The sequence below is a fragment of the Nannobrachium achirus genome (genome assembly GCF_963921795.1).
Source record: "Nannobrachium achirus genome assembly, chromosome: 12".
NCBI classification, from domain to species: Eukaryota; Metazoa; Chordata; class Actinopteri; order Myctophiformes; family Myctophidae; genus Nannobrachium; species Nannobrachium achirus.
This window is the reverse complement of record NC_137832.1, coordinates 5,104,663-5,129,288: the sequence shown is the minus strand read 5'-3', so window position 1 is coordinate 5,129,288 and position 24,626 is coordinate 5,104,663. Positions and strand designations below refer to the sequence as shown.

General features: G+C 45.5%; 1 protein-coding gene across 1 annotated transcript; it reads right to left on the bottom strand.

Annotated features, from left to right (window-relative positions):
• Window positions 1–3,887: 3,887 nt before the first annotated feature.
• Window positions 3,888–23,512, bottom strand: elmod3 (ELMO/CED-12 domain containing 3). The gene is made up of 10 exons (XM_080737962.1): window positions 23,301–23,512; window positions 18,274–18,343; window positions 16,258–16,320; window positions 15,060–15,148; window positions 14,519–14,642; window positions 14,199–14,321; window positions 9,962–10,092; window positions 8,749–8,825; window positions 7,186–7,313; window positions 3,888–6,365 (listed from the first exon to the last, which is right to left on the bottom strand). The coding sequence occupies exons 1-10, from the start codon at window positions 23,388–23,390 to the stop codon at window positions 6,136–6,138; spliced, it is 1,125 nt and encodes a 374-aa protein (XP_080594088.1). The 5' UTR covers window positions 23,391–23,512; the 3' UTR covers window positions 3,888–6,135.
• Between the last annotated feature and the right edge of the window lie 1,114 nt (window positions 23,513–24,626).

Genomic DNA, 24,626 nt, shown 5'->3' with positions numbered 1-24,626 from the left:
ACAGTAGGGCCTATGCAGCATTACAAACAAGGCAAACATGACACCCAAATAGTGACATATTTCAACATTGTGATTAGGCCTACAACAACAGCATTAACACTATAGCTATATCGGATAGTGGTCAAAGTAAACATGTGTCCCTTCAAATACGTCTCGAAACATGAGACAACAGGGCTTGCGCTTGAAAATATCAATAACTTTGTCGTAGACCATCACTTACAAACGCATTTCCATTTTTCAAACATTTTCGTCATAGTTTAGGTCGACAAAATCAACACAGGTGGCAACAACCCTTTGGTTTCGCGTCCAGAAACACAAGACGCGTAACTCTTTTAAACTGCATATATTTATTCATGTATCTTTCTCCATACAATACAATGTAATGTACACCAGCACATAATATTTCTGTCATAACTCTCATTATAAAATAGGTTCTACAATCAAGTTACAGTTAAGGTACAGTCATACAGTCATCAAGGTACAGTCATGATGGGTGTTTTTTTTATAGGGACAAAACGACAACAGCAACAATAGAACATCCTTCATAAGCGACAGGAAGTGATTGTGTTTAACGACCTATGACCCAGGAAGCTATATGTCTGACCACGCCCCTTTTAGAGCGTCTTACATCCCGCGCACACACGCACGCACGCACACACACATGTGCACGCACACACACACACACACACATTTATTTTCTACCGATTAATTTTATTCTATTTTTCCCTGTCTTGATTCTTGGTACACAACCGAAGAGATTCCGAACGGAACGAACGTAATATCGTCGACCATTGGGCAGAACATTTTAAATCACTGTTTTACTTTCAAACTGCTAAAACAGTTGTCTATCTGCTAAGCTCGTAGCTTTGTAGAAGGGCCCTTTACTGTGTTACCAAGGTATAGGGCATTTATTTGTCAAAATAAAATAATTGAACATAAAAGGTTTAAAATAGGGAGATACAAAGTCTCTGACCCATAGTGGTCATATAAGAATGTGATCTATAAGTATAAACAACTTTATACAGTACACACACACACACACACACACACACACACACACACACACACACACACACAGTAAATGGGATCTGGATGGGACCAAAGCGTGCACAGCAATATGAGTGCTAATCAGGGCATAAATACATACAGCCTCTATAATGTATTACAATCATATGAAAAAATGATTTCTGTTTGTTAGGGTTGGGATCCTTTAGGATTTTAACGGTTCCGGTTCCTCCTTTTCCTCCCAACCCTGGTGAGTATTGCAAAGCCTGATGGGTACTGTAGTTTTGAGAGTGCACTGACCATGTGAGAAGTTAACCTCGCATCACCAGTCTTTCCAACTCGGAGGAAAGCCTGGTATTAGTTTCTGATCCGGTCTAGACGGAAACCACAAGCAGAAGTGTTAAAAAAACAACACAAGGCCAATATGCTACGACAGAACGTCAAATGTAAAAATCTAAATACAACCCAGTTATGTTTTTGCCACACGTCGAAGAGGGAGTAGAAAGGGAGAGAAAGAGAGAGAGAATAGAGAGAAAGTGAGAAAGAGAGACAGCGAGAGAGAGAGAGAGAGATACAGAGAGAGAGTAGTGAGAAAGAGAGAGGGCTCTATTTTGATTGTCTTAAGTAGCAGCTTGTATGCCTTAACTTAAAGGCCTGTCCATACTGTCTGCGACCAACAACTTTCTGTCGTACTTAAGACAATGAAAATAGAGAGTAGAAAGGGGGAAACTAGAGAGAGAGATTTGTCCAGTGTCGAGGTAAGAAAGGTCTTTCAGTAAATAATGCCCTGCCTACAGTCATATCATACAGTTTCAATCAATATACAGTCATACACAGTCATACAGTCACATACAGTCATATACAGTCATAGTCATACATACAGTCATACAGTCACATACAGTCATAGTCATACATAGTCATACAGTCACATACATTCATATACAGTCATACATACAGTCATACAGTCACATACAGTCACATACAGTTATACAGTTACAATCATTGATTCTCTATTTACAAAACCCTCCTGATTCACATACATTCGCCCTGCTCCTCTGATTATTTAAACACATAATAAACAACTTCATGAAAAACTACAACGTAAGAAAGATCACATCAACAACAAGGGTTGGGGGAGTTCTGAGATTGTTATTGTTCTGTTATTTTACCCTCTGAGTTCTGTCTTCGTAGCAGGAGAAACGCTTCAGACTTGGACTCCTCATGCACAGAAGGAAGCATGAGGTCAGTCCGTTGCTCTCCCCAGGTTGGCAGAGGGAGTGTAGCGCCCAGGATTACATTAGATCAACGTTTTCAGGCCAAGGACCCCTTGGATCTACAAGCTCTCAACGCCTCGCGCTGCGAGGCGTTGAGAGCTTGTAGATCAGCTATTTTTGGCTAAAGTTCTCCTTGGAATAGGGATGTGAGGGTTCAAGTTGTTCATTTAAAAGAATGATCCTATCACACAAGGATTTGGCGGCCCCCCTGTAGTAACTCTGAGGACCCCCTAGGGGTCCCCGACCCCCTGTTGAAGACCCCTGCATTAGATAATTGGCACGGGGAAGGAACGAGTGATTGAATGCACAGTATGAGTCTGGCACGCACGCACGCACACATAAACCCTGAAGGATAGGAACGGTTTCAAATCGCCACAAAGCACGATCGTTCTTTTGATTATCGATTTGAGCGAGAGCTGGGATTGCACACTGTGCCTTACATCTCTGCGGACACACACGCTCGCGCACTCTCTCCAACTATAACATAAAAAAAAACATCACAATCACATGCTCTATAATGGAATGTATGGAAAGACCAAAAGCAGAACTTTGACTCTAGCCAAGTCCAACAGACACACACACACACACACACACACACACACACACACACACACACACACACACACACACACACACACACACACACACACACACACACACACACACACACACACACACACACACACACACACACACACACACACACTGTGGTGGATATGGACTCACATGTAACTGTGTTGAGTGAAAGACCTTTTCACGAGTCAAAGACCTGTTCACGAGCAGGAAGGAAAACAAGGTTCTGAAGTGAAGTGCTTTTCATACATAGATATGGATAACTGTAACGATGCAACCTCAACTATGACTGCAGTCCCTTTGGAAAGGAACAAAAATTAAATCATTTCATTTAAAAATATCTATCCTCCATACAGGGCCTCCTACTGTATATAAAGGCTCAGTTGCATTCCGGTCAAACAAGAGTCCAGGAGGATGATATTGTGCATGTTGGCTCACTGGAACTCTGTACACTCTGAGAGTTGTGGGGGGTCCTTGACATTAAAGGTTTGAGTGTTGTGGGGGTCCTTGACATTAAAGGTTTGAGTGTTGTGGGGGTCCTTGACATTAAAGGTTTGAGTGTTGTGGGGGTCCTTGACATTAAAGGTTTGAGAGGGGAGTGTTGGAGTTTGTCTTGAGAAGAGTAGGTCATGGTGGACCTCTTAGGAAGCTACACTGCACACATGTTGGCAGCTATACCGATTTGGCTTCCATTTCCTAGCCCAGTGGTTCTCAACCGTTTCAGCCTGCGACCCCCAAAATAATCATATTTCAACTGGGGACCCCCCCTCCCCCACCCTGACAAGCACTTGGAATTGTAGCAGTGGGTCGGGACCCCAAGGGGGGTCCCCACATTATTTTGAGGGGTCCTCCAGATGTTTTGCTAAATGTTAACATTGTTTTATCACTCAACAGTAAACAGACCGACATACAGTAAGGGTATCTGCACATTTCTAAAGTGACAATTTAAGGACTTTAAATAAATCTTTGGTACCTCTGGTCAAACATTGGCATTACATTAGTTTGACTCCATCTATTCCATTCCGAGGTGTTGTGAGCATGTAGATCTGCTATTTTCAAAATGTCTGCCTCTAATATTTGACAATTTGGCCAATGTTTGACCAGAGGTACCAACAATGTATTTAAAGTCCTTAACTTGTCACTTTAGAAATGTGCAGATGCCCTTACGGTATGTCGGTCTGTTTACTGTTGAGTGATAAAACAATGTTAACATTTAGCAAAACATCTGGAGGACCCCTCAAAATAATGTGGGGACCCCCCTTGGGGTCCCGACCTACACGGTGAGAACCACTGCCCTAGCCCAGTAAACTAGACTCCTCCTGCCTTCTGATTCCAATTCAGTGGAGTGGAGAGTCTGGGTTTACGAAGCTATCCATTCCCACCCAACCCACAGAAAAGTGCAAAAAAACGCTCTCTTTCTCCGGGAGATCCCGGACGTACATTAGATTGTGTGCGTGTCTGTGTGTGTCCATTCTCTTTGTCACAAGCCTGTTTTTCCCTACTGAACGGGCAGATCAAAGTGTAGTGCTCTGAGGGCTGAGACAGCAGTTTCTACTGTATGTTATATGGCTGCTCTCTCTCCCTGAGAGAGAGAGACCCTCACATACACACATACTGGGATGGGACGATACATGATATTATCATTTATCGTGATAAAAAAAACACTCAGGATAATCGTATCGTGGAGATTTAATTTATGGTGATATCGTCCTCTGTCATGCACTGGGATCAACTCACCTTTTATTTGCTGAGCTGCATATCCGGTACCACTTAAACCCTCTATGATTGGTAAAAGGTACTTATAATACATTAATAGTCTTTTTTTCGCTCTCTATCAAATGTCTTTGCCAAAAAACAGCTGATCTACAAGCTACTGTAGATCTGCTATTTTTTGGCAAATGTTCCGCCCCAGGATAAATGGATTTTGATTATAGCGATAATATCGTAAATCGCAATTTCTTTGGTCACAATAATCGTGATATGAAATGTTCATATCGTTCCATCCCTAACACATACACACGTATTCCCGAAGACAGCACACACACGTTTGTATTAATATACGTGTGAAGTAGTGTTGATGTTGACAGACCTGTTATGGTCATTAAAGGCTAGGCTCCTAGTGTGATTCTGGTCATATTATTGTCCGGTCACTTTAAATGTCCCTGGCAAAAATGGAATTTTGACAAAAACTTTCCACCACAAGCCAGCATGGCGATTACCCCCGTTTTGGGGACGTTTTGCCCTCATACATGTAAGTATGGTAACACACTCACACTCTCTCTCTGACGCGTCCAAGTTTTTTCCCAATGACCCTAAGCGCAACGGTGGGGGCGCGGGGGGCTGCGAGGGAAAGGAGCGCTTGTTTTCGGTGATGACGACGGAGGCGCACCGTCTCAGGCGACCATGAGCCACGTGAGACAGCACCGAGCGAGCTAGCGAGCGAGCAAGTCGCTGTGTCGAGCGTCACGACGGTCGCATGAGCCGACTCAGCGCCGTTACCGAGTTATGGGCCGTTTTGGACGCAGGGTTCCCACACATTTTTACCAATTAATTTCCAAAACTTTTCCAGAATATTTAACCCAATTTCCAGGACTATATAACAATAATTCAGCTCAATAACAGGTCGCTTACTCCTATGCGCAATGCCCAAAGACAGGTAGTGTCAGTGGTTCTCAACCTTTTCAGGCCGTGGCCCCCGAAATAATCATGTTTTAACTGGGGACCCCGGCACCCTGACGAGCACTAAGAGTTGAGGAATTTTGTATAACATGGTTCTATTGTGAAAATAGCAGCAAGGCGTTGTGAGCATGTAGATCTGCTATTTTCACAATTTGTGCCTCTAATATTTGACAATTTGGCCCATGTTTAATTTGTCATTTCAGAGGTATTAACAAAATCAATAACCAAAGACAATGCATAGCTATTTTTTTCCAGGACCTTCCAGGACCCTTGATCAATTCCAAAACTTTTCCAGTACTGGAAAAATATTTTTCTAATTTCAAAATATTTCCAGGAATTTCATGACCGTGGGAACCCTGGCCATCTCAGGCGACCATGAGCCACGTGAGACAGTGCCGAGCGAGCGAGTCGCTGTGTCGAGCGCCGCGACCGAGTTATGTGCCGTTAGGGACAGAATAGTAAATCTTCTTCCCCCGCAACTTCCGGCGCCTCCGTGCGGTCCAAGTGAACACAGCGAGGCGCTCCCTACCTCCTTGCCCACCACTGGCCCCCACCGTTGCGCTCAACGTCCCTGGGAAATGCCAGGTCGCCTCCCTGACCGGGGTCAGATGAGTCTGGCTTCTCCCTCCATGTCCGGCGGTAAGTCACACACTCCAGTGAAGTGCATCTCTTTGCTCTTGGTCCCCCGGGCCCCCCCCAGGCTGGGGGAAGGCTGGGGGGGTCCCTGGGGGTCCGGGGAGGAGGGTCCCCCGTCCCCCGAACGCCTCTCCTTCAGGAAGAGCTCCAGGCGACGCAGCATCAGCTTGGGGTTCTTTTTGGCAAACAGCTCCACCTCTGGCGGGAGAGAGAAACACACCACCTCAACACAATGGAAACCATTGGCATTGGAGCCTTTTAACTGAAATAACGTTCCGTTTTAAGCCCAAAAATATCACTTTAGCCTATCTTTATTAAAGTTAGGGTAAGTGATTTCATTTAATTCAAATAATTTCGATCATCAAGTTGGGTCAATCGTATACATAAAGAAAAAAGAAGAAAGAACTACAAAAAACACAAAAAAGTTTAAATATGGAGAGGTTTCTGCTCGACAGCAACGGAGATAAAAGAAGTGCAGCTGCAGGGTTAGAGGCTCAGGTCAGGTGTGTTTCCATTCTTACATTTTTATCCCACGATTTTTGTAACCCATTTTTCACCCAGTGCCAATCACCTAAGCTGTAATCCTGGGCTCTGCTCTCCCTCTGCCAACCTGGGCAGAGCCCCGAACTGAGTTCATGCTTCCTTCAGTGCATGAGGAGAGAGCAGGTGGCTTCTTTTCACCTGACAGGGGGAGATTCCCCGGCTGGACGTAGCGCGTGGAATGAACACGTTATTCCAACCAGTTTCCCCTCCATCAGGCGCCCCGGCTGGCCAGGGGGAGGCATTATAGAGAACAGGATGTTTTTTAGACACGGGGAGAACATGCAAACTCCACACAGAAAGGCCCATTCACCAACCCCACCTAGGGTGTGGGTGCTGATGACGCGGAGGAGGGAACACGCCCCCCAGCGCCCACAGCGCACCCAGCGGGAATCGAACCCAGGACCTTCTAGCTGTGAAGTGACAGTGCTACTCACTGCAGGTGCCACCGGCCCCCAGGTCAGGAGTGTGTTTGTACCTTTGAGCACGAAGCCTGAGTCGTGGATGGTCTTGTTCCCGCTCCTCCACAGCTGGTACAGGTGCAGGAAGGTGGCAACGTAGAAATCATTCAGCACACCTACAACCTGCTGCCTCCGGTTACACTCTCTAAATATACAACACAACACAACATTATCAATGGAGTGTAAAAAACTGCATACTCTTTTCCCTAAATATTGGGTGTCCTAAACAGCCTACATTTGATTTCAGCGTTGCCGGCTGAAACCTAGCGTCATTTAAATAACATGCCCTTAAATAAACGCCCCAATTTTACGCCCCCAGAACAACCGGAATACGACCTAACAACGAAAGGAAAGCCAATAGAAATAGTTTGCGCGCTTCACTCCCTTTCATGTACGCGTCCCACAGACAGACCACACACACACACACACACACACACACACACACACACACACACACACACAAGAACTTCGTGTGTTATTCGTGTGTTGGATATACATTTTGGAGTGCATATGTGTCCAGATGCCTGTCAGATGGTTTGACAATGCTGCTCTGCACGTCTACAGTGGAACAAAGTGGTGTAGACGAATCCTACACCTCCTCTGAACTTGACGTGAGATCTGATCCTACCCTATGCCAACGTCAATGACACCACATTTAGTTTCAGTTTCTCGTTGACCAAATTCTCTCCACTACTGCCGTGCGCTGCGACCTCTGCAGGACACGCGCGCGCGCGCGCTCGTGAACTATGTTAGACCGTTTTCACAACCATGCAACTCAAAACGGTCAAGTCCGCTCTAAAACTGCCTTGAAAACCATGAAGGTCTCAGAAATACTTCATTGCCACGTGCAAGGCTCAAAGCTTACCTCAGAAAGGTAATGCATGCTTTTATGTCTTGGATTATTGCAATTTCCTTTACTCTTGTTGGGTCCCCAGATGACAGTGAAGAGACTTTTAAGACCTTTTTATTAATACCTCAAAAATAAAATAAAATGACCGTTACTGCGTCAAAAGTAATCAACAAACTATTCTATAAAAACTGATCAAACATCTGTCAAACTGTCAAATAATATAAGAGTCAGAAACGTTGAAATGATCTGCTATTTTCATAATATTTATCAAACTAAATTAAAAACATTACTTCCTGGTTTACGCTACTAGGCAGCTCTCATGAACATGCACGCATGGATTAACATGAGGACTGTTGTTTTCCAGAGCTTGTTGTTTTCACGGCATGAACGCAGAGCGCGCGCGATCCGTGAACCGTCGTGCACGATTGACATGCACACGTTAAAAAGGTCATAAACTTGTGCAGAAATGTGCAGATACCCTGTCTTACACTGTATGTTTGTTTACTGTTGAGTTGTGTGCTTGTAGATCTGCTGTTTTCACTACTTTTGTGCGACGGCCTTGTATGATGAAGCAGGGCTTTTCCACCCGACAACGACGATATACTAGTGTTGTTGCTGCTCTTGTACCACCATTATTACTGGGGTTGGTGTGGGCCAGACAGTAGCCCCCCGTGGGCAGCAAATGGCCCGCGGGCCGCCTATTGGGGAACCCTGCTATAGGGTGACTTACTTGGATAAGGCCTCCTCTCTGAGCACGTGCAGAGCAATACGTGTCATGTTGATTGACATCACGCTGAATGGAAAGTTCTGGAACAATAAAATACAACATGGACCTGATGAGGATGGAACTACTGTGCAACAACATACTGTACAACAACATGGACCTGATGAGGTCAGGATACCATACTTTTTAACTCAGTCGGTGCCATATTTAAAGTGGGACCTCTTATATTGCCGTTTCGCCAACAAAGGGTTAAAAAAATATAGTGTGCACGCTGGTGCACACATTCGTGCACAGATCGTGCACTATGCATGTGCACAGCTTTCAAACAAAAAAATCCGCTTGGAAATCCGTTCAGGCATTCAGGAGAAGGCAGCCCTTATGTTTTCTTCAAATGTAAACAAACATGGCTGCCATGTTTGAAAGATGTGGTTGGTATGGGGGTTAAACATGCAATTTCGCAATCGCGATCATGCCTAGTACATTGTTGGAGGTCCAAATTTTTTTTTCAATTTTTTTTTTTAATTATTTATTTAAAAAAGACGTCCAGAAGACGTCTGGCAGGGAGGTCCATAGTTAAAAATACGTTTTTATTATAGAAACGTCTTTTTTGGCAGGGAGATTGTTAATTTTGTCCAGGCAGAGGGGTGGATGCGTCACCTGACCGGCAGTGTTGGGAAAGATCACTTTCTACATGAACTAGTTCAAAGTTCACTTCACTTTTAAAATTCCATTTTTAAAATGAACTAGTTCAGTTCATTGTTCATAATTCAGATTTTTGAACTAAATGTTCATGGTTCCAAAAATGAACAATTTGTGTTCTTTTTAGTTCTTTTCCCCCCATTTCTTTTTTTTTTCTTTTTTTTTATATGTTGCAAACTATTATTTGTCAAAATAATTTCATCCAATTTAACATTGAGGTGCCCACAATGTTTAAATACTGTATGTGCCCACTGCCCACTCTTCCTGCTTCCCTTTGCAATGTGAAATGACACTGAATCCGTTATCCTTTCCCACTGTCATCGTCATAATGCTGATAAGCTTTTATTGTGAAGGCAAACCTTTCTAAATATCCCACATCCTGCAAGTTTCCGTGTGCAGAAAATAGCAGATCTACAAGATCGTAGATCAGCTACAGTATGTTCATCATGCAGCACGTCGTACGACAAGGAGGCAGGTACAACACCGCTGACCTGTGTATGGTGTAGTGACAGGGTCTCACCTGTTGGGGGTGTAGCGACAGAGTGTAGATGTCCCGGGCCAGAGGCAGTGTCTCAGGGTCCATCACAAAGTACAGAGTGTGCATGAGGCCCAGGAAGCCTGTTCCACGCAGGTCCGTGGCCGGGTCCGTACCTACACACGCACACACACACACGCACGCACGCACGCACACACACACACATACATACACCAGTTACTAACTTATCCATTGAATCGATTGGGCACGTACCGATTCACTCAACTCACAATACGATTCGAATCATGAGTCACAAGTTTTCACGATTTTTAGGACAAATGTATTTTCCACACAAATAACGGAAAAATTATTAGTATTATTTTTTTTAACTTTTTATTTATTTCAAACAACAAACTGCCAAGCAGAAAACCACATTCAGCAAAAACCTGAAAGGGACATGAACAAACAATAACAAAAAAAACAAAACAAAACGAAAACAACAACAACACAAGGGGGGGGGGGGGGGGGGGGGGGACACTATTTACTCTTATACAAATACCATTTTTCCCATCGCTTTTCGTAAGTCTCTGCTTTGGTCCTCAGGTTATACGTAATTTTTTCCATGAGGCTGATTTCTTCCACAATGTCCAACCAATGTTCCTCACTAGGAGGGGCCTCTTTCAACCACCTTCTTGTGATTGCTTTTTTAGCCGCCAGTGTCAGGATTTTAAACAGGTGAATGTCCTCTTCTCCAACTGTGTCTTCGGGTATCAGGCCAAGATATAATACCGTGGGGTCCTTAATGATCTTATAACCCATGATTTTCTCCAATATACTTAGAACACTGTCCCAGAATGTCTGTATTTTCTTACATGACCAAAATATATGTGAGTGATCGGCATTCAAGTGGCCACATTGTCTCCAACAATATTGCGGCATTCCTAATTGTTTACTTTTGATTTTTGGTGTAATAAAAAAGCGTAACACATTTTTCCACCCGAATTCCCTCCAACCTTTAGAGCTAGTTGAGGACTGTTGTGTTTCACAAATAGAATGCCAATCACTCTCAGACAGTTGAGTTCAGATTCCCACTTCAATTTTATATACAGTGTATTTCCTCCATGCTGACTCTGCAATCCTCTATACAGTTTAGAAACAATCCTTGAGGGTGTTTGTTTATATGCACTTGTTAATACCTGGATTACTTCATTACCCTCAGCTGATAGGTATTTTTTAATTTCTGTATCATAGAAATGCCTTAGCTGTAGGTATCTGAATAAATCGCCATTTTCTAAACCAAACTCCCTCTTAAGTTGTTCAAAAGATTTGAAGTGTTGTCCCTTTATAAGTGTACATACAGCTGTCATTCCGTTATCCCTCCATCTTTCATAGGTCTTATCAAGCTCACCAGGTTTGAATTTTGATGTCTGAGATGGCCATATCAGAAGTTTATTATCACCTGACATTTTGTATTTTTTAACCACCTCGTGCCATACTCCCAGTGTCTCCTTTACAATAGAGTTGTTACCCTTGTATTCCTTTCCACTTAACCAGGCTTGGGGGAGAGCCCGACCCACCTCAATGTCCTTCCACCGAGCTATATACGTAGGGGAGCACCAATATACTATGTATCTCAATTGTGCCGCATAATAGTATTCTTTAAGATTTGGCAACGCTAGTCCCCCATTTCCCTTGTCCAGTTGGAGAGTCTTGAGTCTCACTCTGGGTCGAGCTCCCGCCCAGATGAACCGTGAAATCAACCTATTCCAAGCTACAAACTGTGTCTCTGGTATCTTAACCGGGAGTGACAAGAAAAGATACAGCAGTCTTGGTAGAAGGTTCATTTTAACCGCCTCAATTCTTGAACTAAAGTCTAGTATTAATGTTGACCATTTTGCCACGTCCCTCTTTATTTTTTCATTTATTATATTGTAATTTGTTTCATAGAGTCTGTCAGCCTCCTGGGTGATTAGTACGCCCAAATATTTTATTGATTCCGCTTTCCAATTGAGCCTAAATTTGGATCTAATTTCTTTGTTTGGTACGTAGTTGAGCGGTAAGACCTGCGTTTTTGATACATTCAATTTATACCCAGACATCCCTCCATATTCTTCCATGATCTTCATTGGAAAAATTATTTTTATAGAAATAATAATCTAAAATCGATATGTATTATTTATTAAATTGTCCAGTTTGAATCGTCATTACATGCCTAGTATCGATTATAAAAAGAATAAACAAAAAGAATCATAACCGAACATAATAAATTAGTAATGGATCCTCATTGTGAGCACTTCATTCTAGACGATGCAAGGTTATTGTCACTATTTGTGCCGTTTGTGTGACAAAATACACATCAATGTGGGGGATAAAAAGAGTGAAAAGCACTGCTTTAGAACAGGGTTCCCCAATAGGCGGCCCGCGGCTACTGTCTGGCCCACACCAACCCCAGTAATAATGGTGGTATAAGAGCTGCAACAACAAGTATCGTCATTGTCGGGTGGAAATCTCGTATCTCCAAATTTGTACGTTCTTTCGCAAATCATACAAGGCTGTCGCACAAAAGTAGTGAAAACAGCAGATCTAGAAGCACACAACGCCTCGCGGTGCGAGGCGTTGTGTGCTTGTAGATCGGCTGTTTTCACTAGTTTAAATCATTTTTAAAATGATAAATTCAAAACGAACGGTTTTGTACATACAAGATTTTGACCCGACAACAATGAAAACTGTCGCTGGAGTAGCGGGAACGCCACCGTCGCCCCCTGCAATGTTGTGGCCCTCGGCTTGGTACCCTAGACATAATTCAATGTTGTGGCCCTCGGCTTGGTACCCTAGACATAATTCAATATTGTGGCCCTCGGCTTGGTACCCTAGACATAATTCAATGTTGTGGCCCTCGGCTTGGTACCCTAGACATAATTCAATATTGTGGCCCTCGGCTTGGTACCCTAGACATAATTCGGCCCTTGGGGAAAACTAATTGGGGAACCCTGCTTTAAGCCTCATTCACACTGCAGATATATAGTTATAAAAATAAGCGAGCTAAACAACCAGGCAGCTTGGTCAAAACCATGCAGCTTTATTTTTATGCAAATGAGCGGTCCAAGGTAACTGTCACTCAACCAGTCAGCCTGCTTTCAATCAGAGAAAACAGGTTGTTTTAACAGGAGTGCATTCGGAAACCTATAATATAAAATAGCCTCTCTAGATGGGAGATAAGTTACTACATAAGCTTTTTCTGGTAAACAAAATAAGAATAGAACATTCAAACAAGCTGTTAAATAACTTCACGAGCCGTTTTGGTCGGTACCGTTGCCTGTACGTGGGCTGGGAGAGAGAGACACACACACACACACACACACACACCGCGTCGTTCACATAGCTTCTCCCCTCACTGCTCCTGTCCCTGGGCAGATGACACAGACCACGGCCAGAGCGGACAAAGCGCCGCAAAATAAACATCCAATGGAAGAAGGGACAGCAGTGGGGAACGCCACCGAGTTATATGAGTTTCAACGAGCAAACGAACAGTGTCGCTTCTGCAGAAACGAAAGCGAAAGCTGCCCAGCCGTAGAACAAAGGGAATGCTAATTGATTGGAATGTTAAGTACCCGGTGGCAGCTGGCCTACTCAGTGTCAGCGTCTCTCTCTCTCTTGCACGCAGGGGGATCTCACGGAAGGCTATTCTTCCAAACGTAGGAGACGGTGGTAGTGACGGTGGTTCCACCGTCTCCTACGGTAGGAATACTCGCTCACGGGAGGACACGGGGTTTTCACGACTTGTTGGTTGTATATCCTTTCATTTAAGTCCATATTTAAGCCAAATTATCATTAATATTACATATATAGCGCCGTTATTTAAAAAAAGTTGAAATATTTATGTCGCAATTTCTGCCGCTCCGTCTGTGGTCAGACGAGTTGATTCGGGGGGCTGAATCCCCGCCTACTCAGACCATGCTGTGCTCTGATTGGTTGGGCAAAACAAAGCAAGCTATGTTGCAGTGTGAACGCTAAAAAAAAGCTGCTATAAAATTGAGGACTAGTGAAAAAAAAGCAAACTTTTCATTTCCAAGCTTTTTTTCGAGCATGGAAGCTGGTTTCCATAGAGATAACATTGAACTACCAAGCTAAACGTTCAACTATATATCTGCAGTGTGAATGTAGCTTTAGAAGGTCTTTGTAAGTCGGGAAAAGCACTCGGCGGTCGGATTTGAAATCCCGAGAATCCTGGCCTCAGTGGGGAATCGGGACAGGCACCGTGTGTGCTGTGTGGTGAACTGACCCTGAAAGCCGATGTTCTCCCAGTGGTCCCCGTAGCGAGGACAGTCCATCCTGCTGTCCAGCAGCCTCCTGTACACCGTCTGGAGGACACGCATGTGGACCACCTGGCTGGTGTCCAGGGGGCCTGGACAACACACACACACACACACACACACACACACACACACACACACACACACACACACACACACACACACACACACACACACACACACACACACACACACAGTACAGTACAGTACAGTACAATGTGAGGATATGGCTCGGAGGGTGAGTGGTAAAACAAGGTGTGGACGTGGACCGGAGGGTGTGAGAGCTCACATTGTGCGATGGCGAACACCAGGTCTCTCTCCGCCAGCAGGTGGCGGTGAAGCCGCGGCGGGCCGAACAGGAAGTGTGTGATGGCTGCCAGACCCGTCCTGTGGATGGTGGGCTGGATGTTCTTCTACATGCACGCACGCACGCACACACACACACACACACACACATACGCACACACACACACATATCAGTTCATCAACCCCTCATCAGAACCCGTCTACCGATTGTGCTTGGTGCGATTAGATAAACTTCACCTTTATTCAGGAAAGAAAGGGGCTGGGACTTCCCAAACTACTGTTCTATGACCCCCCCCCCCCCCTCCCTTGACAGAGCACTGCCCTGGTATCAGATTGAACAATTGTCTCTTTCCCCTTCTCACTGCGTATTTTAACAGGACTCTTCGATATTGCGACATATCATTTGTTCGACGTTCTATTTGTTCGCCGCGGGTGAATGTTAACCACTATGCCTGAACCTAACCATAAAACCTAACCCTTAGTCGAAATAATGACACGTGGAAATAGCGAGAATTGCCCCTTACCAGCACGTCTCCAAAGTCGGTGGTCTGGAAGTGCTGCAGGGCCTCGTTGAAGGAGATGAGAGAGACGGGACCGCTGTCCTCGCCCAGAGCTGTTTGGAGAGAGAACATTAAAACCCTTTAGAGAGCATTAAAACCCTTTAGAGAACATTAAAACCCTTTAGAGGGACAGGACCGCTGTCCTCGCACAGAGCTGTTTGGAGAGAGAACATTAAAACCCTTTAGAGAGAAAACTGATGCTGGCCTTCAAAGCAGCCAAAGGTATGGCTCCTCCATACCTCCAAAACCTGATCAACCCCTACATTAAACCATCTTTAAACCAATCCAGTGTATTTGATTGGTGCAGGGCTGAGCATGGATCAAATTGTAAATACCATCATTGATCTATTTCACTGCAGATTAGATTATCATCCCTAAACCTTCATTTCAACACATTCTTTCAATGGACTAAAATGTTGTTTTATTTGATGGCCTTCCTGCCCTGGCATTTGGCCTTTGTGCCCTCAAAATATGGACAACACCAAAGGCCAAGTGGCCGTGCCTCTAAAATGACGAAGTCTAGGCCTGCATCACACATTCCAAATGAAACACTATACAGTAAGTATAGTGCAGTGTTCCCACACATCCTTACCAATTAATTTCCAAAACCTTTCCAAAACTTTTCCAGAATATTTAACACGATTTCCAGGACTATATAACAATAATTCAGCTCAATAACGAGTCGCTTACTCCTATGCGCAATGCCTAAAGACAGGTAGTGTATGCCAGTGGTTCTCAACTTCAGACCGTGACCCCCGAAATAATCATATTTGAACTGGGGACCCCGGCACCCTGACGAGCACTAGGAGTTGAGGCATTTTGTATAACACAGTTTTATTGAGAAAATAGCAGATCTACATGCTCACAACGCCTCGCAGCGCGAGGCGTTGTGAGCATGTAGATCTGCTATTTTCACAATTTCTGCCTCTAATATTTGACAATTTGGCCAATGTTTAATTCGTCATTTCAGAGGTATTAACAAAATAATAACCAAATACAATAAACCAAAAGACAATAAATGGCAATTTCTTTCCAGGACCTTCCAGGACCCTTGATCAATTCCAAAACTTTTCCAGTACTGGAAAAATATTTTTCTAATTTCAAAATATTTCCAGGAATTTCATGACCGTGGGAACCCTGACAGTGTGATGTAGTCTCTCACCTGGCTGGCTGCCCTCCACAGCCTCCCACTCCTCCCTGGCTCTCTCCAGCTCATAGTCCTCCTCTGGAAGAACAGAAAACAGGGGGAAAAAGGTGAGCAAACAGAAACTAACCCACCGATCACAGTCCAGTCCAGTCCCGTCCAGTCCACATCACAAACTCACCGGCTGCGACGCACACACGTGACAGGTATAGCCCACGGGCCAGGGACCAACGGCACTGCCTCGGTCACCTCTGTCATATTGTCACCCCCCAAGGTCTGGGACCCCTAAGGGGTCCTCAGACTCACAGGGGGACCTCCAAATCTTTGTGTGATACATAGCAGGGGTTTTCAAACTTCTTTGACTCAGGGCACCCCTGTAAATAACCTTTTCATCCACGGCACCCCTGAATTACACTGTTATTTTTTAGAATCTTACAACCTATTGGAGAAATATTCGTTTCCATCAGAACTGAAAATAATTTTATACTTGACGTTTAACCACTTGAACCCCAGCATGTCTATTCTGGGGGGAAGGTTCACCAAAAATAGCCGATCTACAAGCACACAACGTGTCACAACGTGTCACAACGTGACGCGTTGTGAGCATGTAGATCTGCTATTTTTGGTGAAGAGAGGTGTCGTAGATGGAAAAATAACTCAAGTACAGTGCAAATCAGGTCTGTTTTACTAAGCATAGTGAATTGATATTGATGTAGTGATATTGATGAATTCCAAATATTATCAAATTATCTCGCGGCACCCCTAGACTGGCATCACGGCACCCCAGGGTGCCCCGTCACCCACTTTGAAAGCCCCTGATATATAAGATCATGGTTTTTACATTAACCATTTGAACCCTAATGTTCCCCACTGGAACATAAGCCAAAAACAGCGCTGCGAGGCGTTGTAAGCTTGTAGATCGGCTGTTTTTGGAAAAGCGGTTTGTAGAGGGAAAAGAAGAGCAGACTAAGTATTTGACGGTTCAAGTGGTTAAAGGTGTATTCAGTGATAATGAAAGTGGCCGGGGGTCATCTTGTCCCTTACTGGCCTTACAGCGTGGAAATGTTTAGTTTTTTTATAAATTTTTTACACAATTATAATGTTCTCGTTTTGATCATTAGACCCAATCACTGAATATCGGTAGGCCTCCAGCTACGTCTCCATCTTCAGGATATGTATGATACTGATTTACTACGAGACTGTGGCATTTTATGAGTTCAGTAGTTTACAATCTAGGCATTTAGCAGACGTTCTTAATTCAGAGCGACTGTGGTTCTCAAAACTTTTATTTTGACCATCATAACTAAACATCATAACATAACTACGGCCATACTCTACCCTGATTGGTCGAGGACTGGCTGGCCACCTCTGAAAACGGAATCTAGCTATGCTCATAACACGGGCAATGGTGTAAGTCCTTATATGGTCAGCACACTCCTCTAGTGAGGAGAATGAATGGAAAATGTACCAATTATATTTTTATTTGAATGAAATACAAACACTGAATATACCTTTAAATGGGGGTTGTTCCCTCAACCCTATGTTCCCTCACTGAGGTTAAGGTTAGGGTTTGGGTTAGGGTTAGGGTTAGGGTGAGAATACACATTACTCCAACACGATGACAGTGCTGTCAAACAAGTACAGTATGTCTAAGAAATCTATGAACATAACACAATTATGTATACAATACAATACAAAATGTAGTGGGGGTCCCTGCTTCATCTCTCTCTCAGCTAAGCGGTCCTTGGCCTGAAAACGTTGAAGACCCCTGCTGCTGTACTGTACTGTATACAGTGTGCTGTACTCTGTCAGACGTAATGCTACATGAACCCGCAGCATTTCACACAAGCCCCAGGGAGAGCAGGCCTCTAGTATCTAGGAGACAATGGAGCCCAGAGGACACCGCTAGACTAAAGGGGGCGCGTGTGTGTGTGTGTGTGTGTGTGTGTGTGTGTGTGTGTGTGTGTGTGTGTGTGTGTGTGTGTGTGTGTGCGTGCGTGCGTGCGTGCGTGCGTGCGTGCGTGCGTGCTTTACCTGCAGCCTTAGGCGCTTCCCCTCCCATAGCCAGGCTCTGCAGCAGACCATTCTGTTTCAGAGCTGATATCTGTGTGGTAATAAGACCAGTTAGTTTACATATTGACCCTCTAGGGTGATATCTGATATCAATAAGTCAGTTAATAAAAATAGTCCGGGAGCCGTGGGGTGAACGTGGATTCGCCTGTAAAAGTTTTTTTCTCAACTGATTCTTGTAGCTTGGGGTCACCTCTTAAGGATTCAAGAGGATGACCAGTGATATCCATTGAGCATTTTTTATTATTAACCCCTTAATGCCTGAAACATGGGCTCCCATTGACTTTCTATACAGGAGGAAAATACCCAGAAAAAGATTATTTTTCTGGGTATTTAAGGAGGATCTGAGGGGTCTAACTAAGGGTTTGTCATGATGCTGAATCCATTGCAGGCATTTGTTTTGCACAAAAAAACATTCCGTGGGCTAGAAATAGCCTCAGAAAACAATACACGTATGGGTGAGTATTCATGTTAGTCGGAGGCCTTATGGTTTTTTTTCTCGTGCTAATCAGTCTAAAAGTGCAAAATTTTGCACAGATGTAGCTCAGGGCATGCTCTAATGATTTAGCTAGGGCGCCCGAGTCGGCGACCTTTGGGGTCACCACAACACCCACAAAAGTGATGACTCATCACTTTTCATCACGAAAGTCGATGGGAGCCCAACTTGATTTGGCCGCTGTGGCGACCCCGAATGTCGCAGACTCGGGCGCCCTAGCTAAATCATTAGAGCAAGCCCTGAGCTACAGCCTCCGACTAACATGAATACTCACCCATACGTGTATTATTTTCTGAGGCCATTTCTAGCCCACAGAATGTTTTTTTGTGCAAAACAAATGCCTGCAATGTATTCAGCATCATGACAACCCCCTAGTTAGACCCCTCAGATCCTCCTTAAATACCCAGAAAAATAATCTTTTTCTGGGTATTTTCCTTCTGTATAGAAAGTCAATGGGAGCCCATGTTTCAGGCATTAAGGGGTTAATCTATCTATAAATGTGAGAAGTCTCTGTGTGTCTGTCTGTCTGTCTGTCTGTCTGTCTGTCTGTCTGTCTGTAATCCGCGTATCTCGAGAACCGTTCGTCCCACCGGCTTCAGATTCGGCACGCGCGTTCCCCGCCGCGGCACGGAGTGCAGTGCCGGGCCTCGACCCGACCCGACTCGCGGTTTTCCGAAACCGTCCCGAAACGTTAGGAATATCCTTATGCGGAGCTGATTGTTGACATCAGGCTGTTCCGGAGGAAATCGGCGCAAGCGCTGACTCATTGTGACATCACTCATAAAAGGCTCTGACATCACGTACGCCACATGAGTCAACAAAAAATCTCTGAATATCTCCATATATAGCATATATGGGCATAAAAGGGCATAAAGGGACACAGACAGACGGATACAGAGATCTCCATAAATGGGCATAAAATGGACGCAAATGGCATATATGGGCATAAAATTTACGCAGAATCACAAAGATCTCCATATACGGGCATAAAGGGACACAGACAGACAGATACAGAGATCTCCATATATGGGCATGAAATGGACGCAAATAGACAGATATCTCCATATATGGGCATATATGGGCATACAATGGACCCAGAACTATATCTGCAGTGATCTCCATATATGGACATAAAATGGATGCTGACAGACAGACAGACAGATAACTCCATATATGGGCATAAATGGACACAGGCAAACAGATGGTCAAAACGGGTCCTATGACAACAGGTATAATGGGGTTTGCATTAAAGGGCGGGGCATTCATTCCCTATTTACATCGTTCCCGAGTTGGCCAGGTCGCCGACTAGACGCTGGGCCGCCCGAAGGGCGGCCCAGCTTCTAGTAATAAAAAATGCTCAATGGATATCACTTGTCATCATCTTGAATCCTTAAGAGGTGACCCCAAGCTACAAGAATCAGTTGAGAAAAAAACTTTTACCGTCGAAACCACGTTCAGCCAAAAATCACCCTTTTTTTCCCGGACTAAAATAAGTAAAATTAAAAAGCCTCAGGGCGACAATGGCCATCTGGCCAGTGATGTATATCGGACCAGTTACCCAAATATGGAGAGGCCTGGTACCCATATATGGAGATCTATGTACTGTATATGGAGATATGCTGTGAGAGCTCAAACATGCTTACTCAGTTATTCATTATGTGAAATGACGTCTATGACATCTGACATCATACTCATGCCCATATATGGAGATCTCAGTCTGTAGAACCAGCCACACAGATATGGGCTGTCTTGGCCATATATGGATTCTGTTAGTGTGGTATGTGGCCGATGTGGCCTCCATATATGGGCATTCCCATATGAAGTCCTGTTAGATATGGGCTTAATACAATCCATATATGGGCATAAAGGGGATTATGTTAGTGTGGTTCCCCTGACATCACAGTGATGTCAGAGCAAGATGTCTGAACGGCAAACCCATAGACCGTAAAAAAAAGCGTACACGGACGGAGGAAGACATGATGTGCCATTTCTCATACTAAACTGTAACCTCCGGTCGCAATAATAGGCTTTCTGTGGACGCGGCCCTAAAGCTACTGTAGCTCCCACCACACCGACCTCAGACTCAGTGTAAAGCTACTGTAGCTGCCCAGCGCACCGACCTCAGACTCAGTGTAAAGCTACTGTAGCTGCCCAACGCACCAACCTCAGACTCAGTGTAAAGCTACTGTAGCTGCCCACCACACCGACCTCAGACTCAGTGTAAAGCTACTGTAGCTGCCCAGCGCACCGACCTCAGACTCAGTGTAAAGCTACTGTAGCTGCCCAGCGCACCGATCTCAGACTCAGTGTAAAGCTACTGTAGCTGCCCAGCGCACCGACCTCAGACTCAGTGTAAAGCTACTGTAGCTGCCCAGCGCACCGACCTCAGACTCAGTGTAAAGCTACTGTAGCTGCCCAGCGCACCGACCTCAGACTCAGTGTAAAGCTACTGTAGCTGCCCAGCGCACCGATCTCAGACTCAGTGTAAAGCTACTGTAGCTGCCCAGCGCACCGACCTCAGACTCAGTGTAAAGCTACTGTAGCTGCCCAGCGCACCGATCTCAGACCTCAGTGTAAAGCTACTGTAGCTGCCCAGCGCACCGACCTCAGACTCAGTGTAAAGCTACTGTAGCTGCCCAGCGCACCGACCTCAGACTCAGTGTAAAGCTACTGTAGCTGCCCAGCGCACCGACCTCAGACTCAGTGTAAAGCTACTGTAGCTGCCCAGCGCACCGATCTCAGACTCAGTGTAAAGCTACTGTAGCTGCCCAGCGCACCGACCTCAGACTCAGTGTAAAGCTACTGTAGCTGCCCAGCGCACCGACCTCAGACTCAGTGTAAAGCTACTGTAGCTGCCCAGCGCACCGACCTCAGACTCAGTGTAAAGCTACTGTAGCTGCCCAGCGCACCGACCTCAGACTCAGTGTAAAGCTACTGTAGCTGCCCAGCGCACCGACCACAGACTCAGTGTAAAGCTACTGTAGCTGCCCAGCGCACCGATCTCAGACTCAGTGTAAAGCTACTGTAGCTGCCCAGCGCACCGACCTCAGACTCAGTGTAAAGCTACTGTAGCTGCCCAGCGCACCGACCTCAGACTCAGTGTAAAGCTACTGTAGCTGCCCAGCGCACCGACCTCAGACTCAGTGTAAAGCTACTGTAGCTGCCCAGCGCACCGATCTCAGACCTCAGTGTAAAGCTACTGTAGCTGCCCAGCGCACCGACCTCAGACTCAGTGTAAAGCTACTGTAGCTGCCCAGCGCACCGACCTCAGACTCAGTGTAAAGCTACTGTAGCTGCCCAGCGCACCGACCTCAGACTCAGTGTAAAGCTACTGTAGCTGCCCAGCGCACCGATCTCAGACTCAGTGTAAAGCTACTGTAGCTGCCCAGCGCACCGACCTCAGACTCAGTGTAAAGCTACTGTAGCTGCCCAGCGCACCGACCTCAGACTCAGTGTAAAGCTACTGTAGCTGCCCAGCGCACCGATCTCAGACCTCAGTGTAAAGCTACTGTAGCTGCCCAGCGCACCGATCTCAGACCTCAGTGTAAAGCTACTGTAGCTGCCCAGCGCACCGACCTCAGACTCAGTGTAAAGCTACTGTAGCTGCCCAGCGCACCGATCTCAGACTCAGTGTAAAGCTACTGTAGCTGCCCAGCGCACCGACCTCAGACTCAGTGTAAAGCTACTGTAGCTGCCCAGCGCACCGACCTCAGACTCAGTGTAAAGCTACTGTAGCTGCCCAGCGCACCGACCTCAGACTCAGTGTAAAGCTACTGTAGCTGCCCAGCGCACCGACCTCAGACTCAGTGTAAAGCTACTGTAGCTGCCCAGCGCACCGATCTCAGACCTCAGTGTAAAGCTACTGTAGCTGCCCAGCGCACCGACCTCAGACTCAGTGTAAAGCTACTGTAGCTGCCCAGCGCACCGACCTCAGACTCAGTGTAAAGCTACTGTAGCTGCCCAGCGCACCGACCTCAGACTCAGTGTAAAGCTACTGTAGCTGCCCAGCGCACCGATCTCAGACTCAGTGTAAAGCTACTGTAGCTGCCCAGCGCACCGACCTCAGACTCAGTGTAAAGCTACTGTAGCTGCCCAGCGCACCGACCTCAGACTCAGTGTAAAGCTACTGTAGCTGCCCAGCGCACCGACCTCAGACTCAGTGTAAAGCTACTGTAGCTGCCCAGCGCACCGACCTCAGACTCAGTGTAAAGCTACTGTAGCTGCCCAGCGCACCGATCTCAGACCTCAGTGTAAAGCTACTGTAGCTGCCCAGCGCACCGATCTCAGACCTCAGTGTAAAGCTACTGTAGCTGCCCAGCGCACCGATCTCAGACCTCAGTGTAAAGCTACTGTAGCTGCCCAGCGCACCGATCTCAGACCTCAGTGTAAAGCTACTGTAGCTGCCCAGCGCACCGATCTCAGACCTCAGTGTTGGATCCCTGATGTTTGTGAAATGGAGAATAACTAATTAAAGAGAAACAAAGGAGAGACTCACAGGCAGGGCTGAGAGCGGGGGGGTCGCAGCACTGCTGGGGTCAGGGTGGTCCGGGACACTATGGAGGGTTAGCGGGGGCGGGGGCGGCATAGCTCAGGGGTAGAGAAACTGGTATTAGAGCACGAAGGGTATAAATCCCGAAGGGTTCCCAGTTCGAATCCGGGCTCCCCCTGAGTTAATGTCGAAGGGTCCTTGGGCAAGACTCTGAACCCCTAATTGCCTCCGGTGAGTAGGTTGGTGCCTTGCATGGCTTCCTCCGCCACCGGTGTATGAATGTGTGTGTGAATGGGTGAATGTAATGCACAATCTATGTAAAGCGCTTTGGATTAAAAGCGCTATATAAATGCACCATTTACCATTTACCATTTTAGCACTCCATTCATGATCTGAACACACACACACACCCCACACACACCCCACACACACACACACGCGCGCGTGCGCACGCACACACACACACAAATTATTTTGGGGGGTCCCCAGAATGATTAGCTTAATGTGCAACATTGTTTTCTCACTCAACAGAAAAACAAACCAACATGAAGTTTAAGTGTAGGCTATAGAGGCTATCTGCACAGGCTATCTTAAGTGGCAATTTAAGGTCTTTTTAACAGCTCTAAAATGGCAAGTTAAACATTGGCCAAATTGTCAAATATCTCTCTCTCCCTCAGAAATTGTGAAAACAGCAGATCTACATGCTCAAACACCTCGAGTTGAGAGGCGTTGTGAGCATGAAGATCTAACAAAATGTAATGCCTCAACTCTTAGTGCTGTGGGGGGGTCCCCAGTTCAACCACTAAACTAGATTATTGTGTGGGAAAGTCTGTTTTGAAGACTTTGTTGATGATGTAATTTGCCCATGTGTGGTCTAGCCTCAAGGCCTGTCCATATTGTCTCCAACCACCCAACCTTTCGTCAGAGAGTTCTGACTTTCCGGCGTGCAGCTTTCCGATCTCTAATTGGGGGTAATGCTTTTCGGAAGATGCAAGCGACATCATTTTGTAGTTGAACCGGACGAACGGTTCAGTGGTCGGAGACAGTATGGACGGGCTCCGAATTTATGGAATGCATGTGCAAAAAAAAAAAAAGAAAAAAAAAACTAAAATATTGATTTGATGCTCATATTAACCTTAGGAATTATTAACACAACCCGTGCCTCTTAATCTGAAGGTTGCTTGTTGCCTTGGTGCCGCGTCGTTTCCTCCGTCGGCCGCCGCTATTATTTTGAAGGGCTGGAAGGGGGTTGTTTTTGCTTTTTTGGATTATCACTTGACGGCAACGATTACGTCATCTAGTCACATGACAGTGTGGGACAAGAAGAGGAAG

Excerpts from the sequence above, each read along its gene's own strand:
- elmod3 (XM_080737962.1), bottom strand. The coding sequence starts at position 23,390 with ATGCCGCCCCCGCCCCCGCTAACCCTCCATAGTGTCCCGGACCACCCT. Across the intron at positions 8,826-9,961 it reads TGTCGCTACACCCCCAACAG|AACTTTCCATTCAGCGTGAT; the intron begins GTGAGACCCTGT and ends TTATTGTTCCAG. Across the intron at positions 6,366-7,185 it reads CTCAGGCTTCGTGCTCAAAG|AGGTGGAGCTGTTTGCCAAA; the intron begins GTACAAACACAC and ends CTCTCCCGCCAG.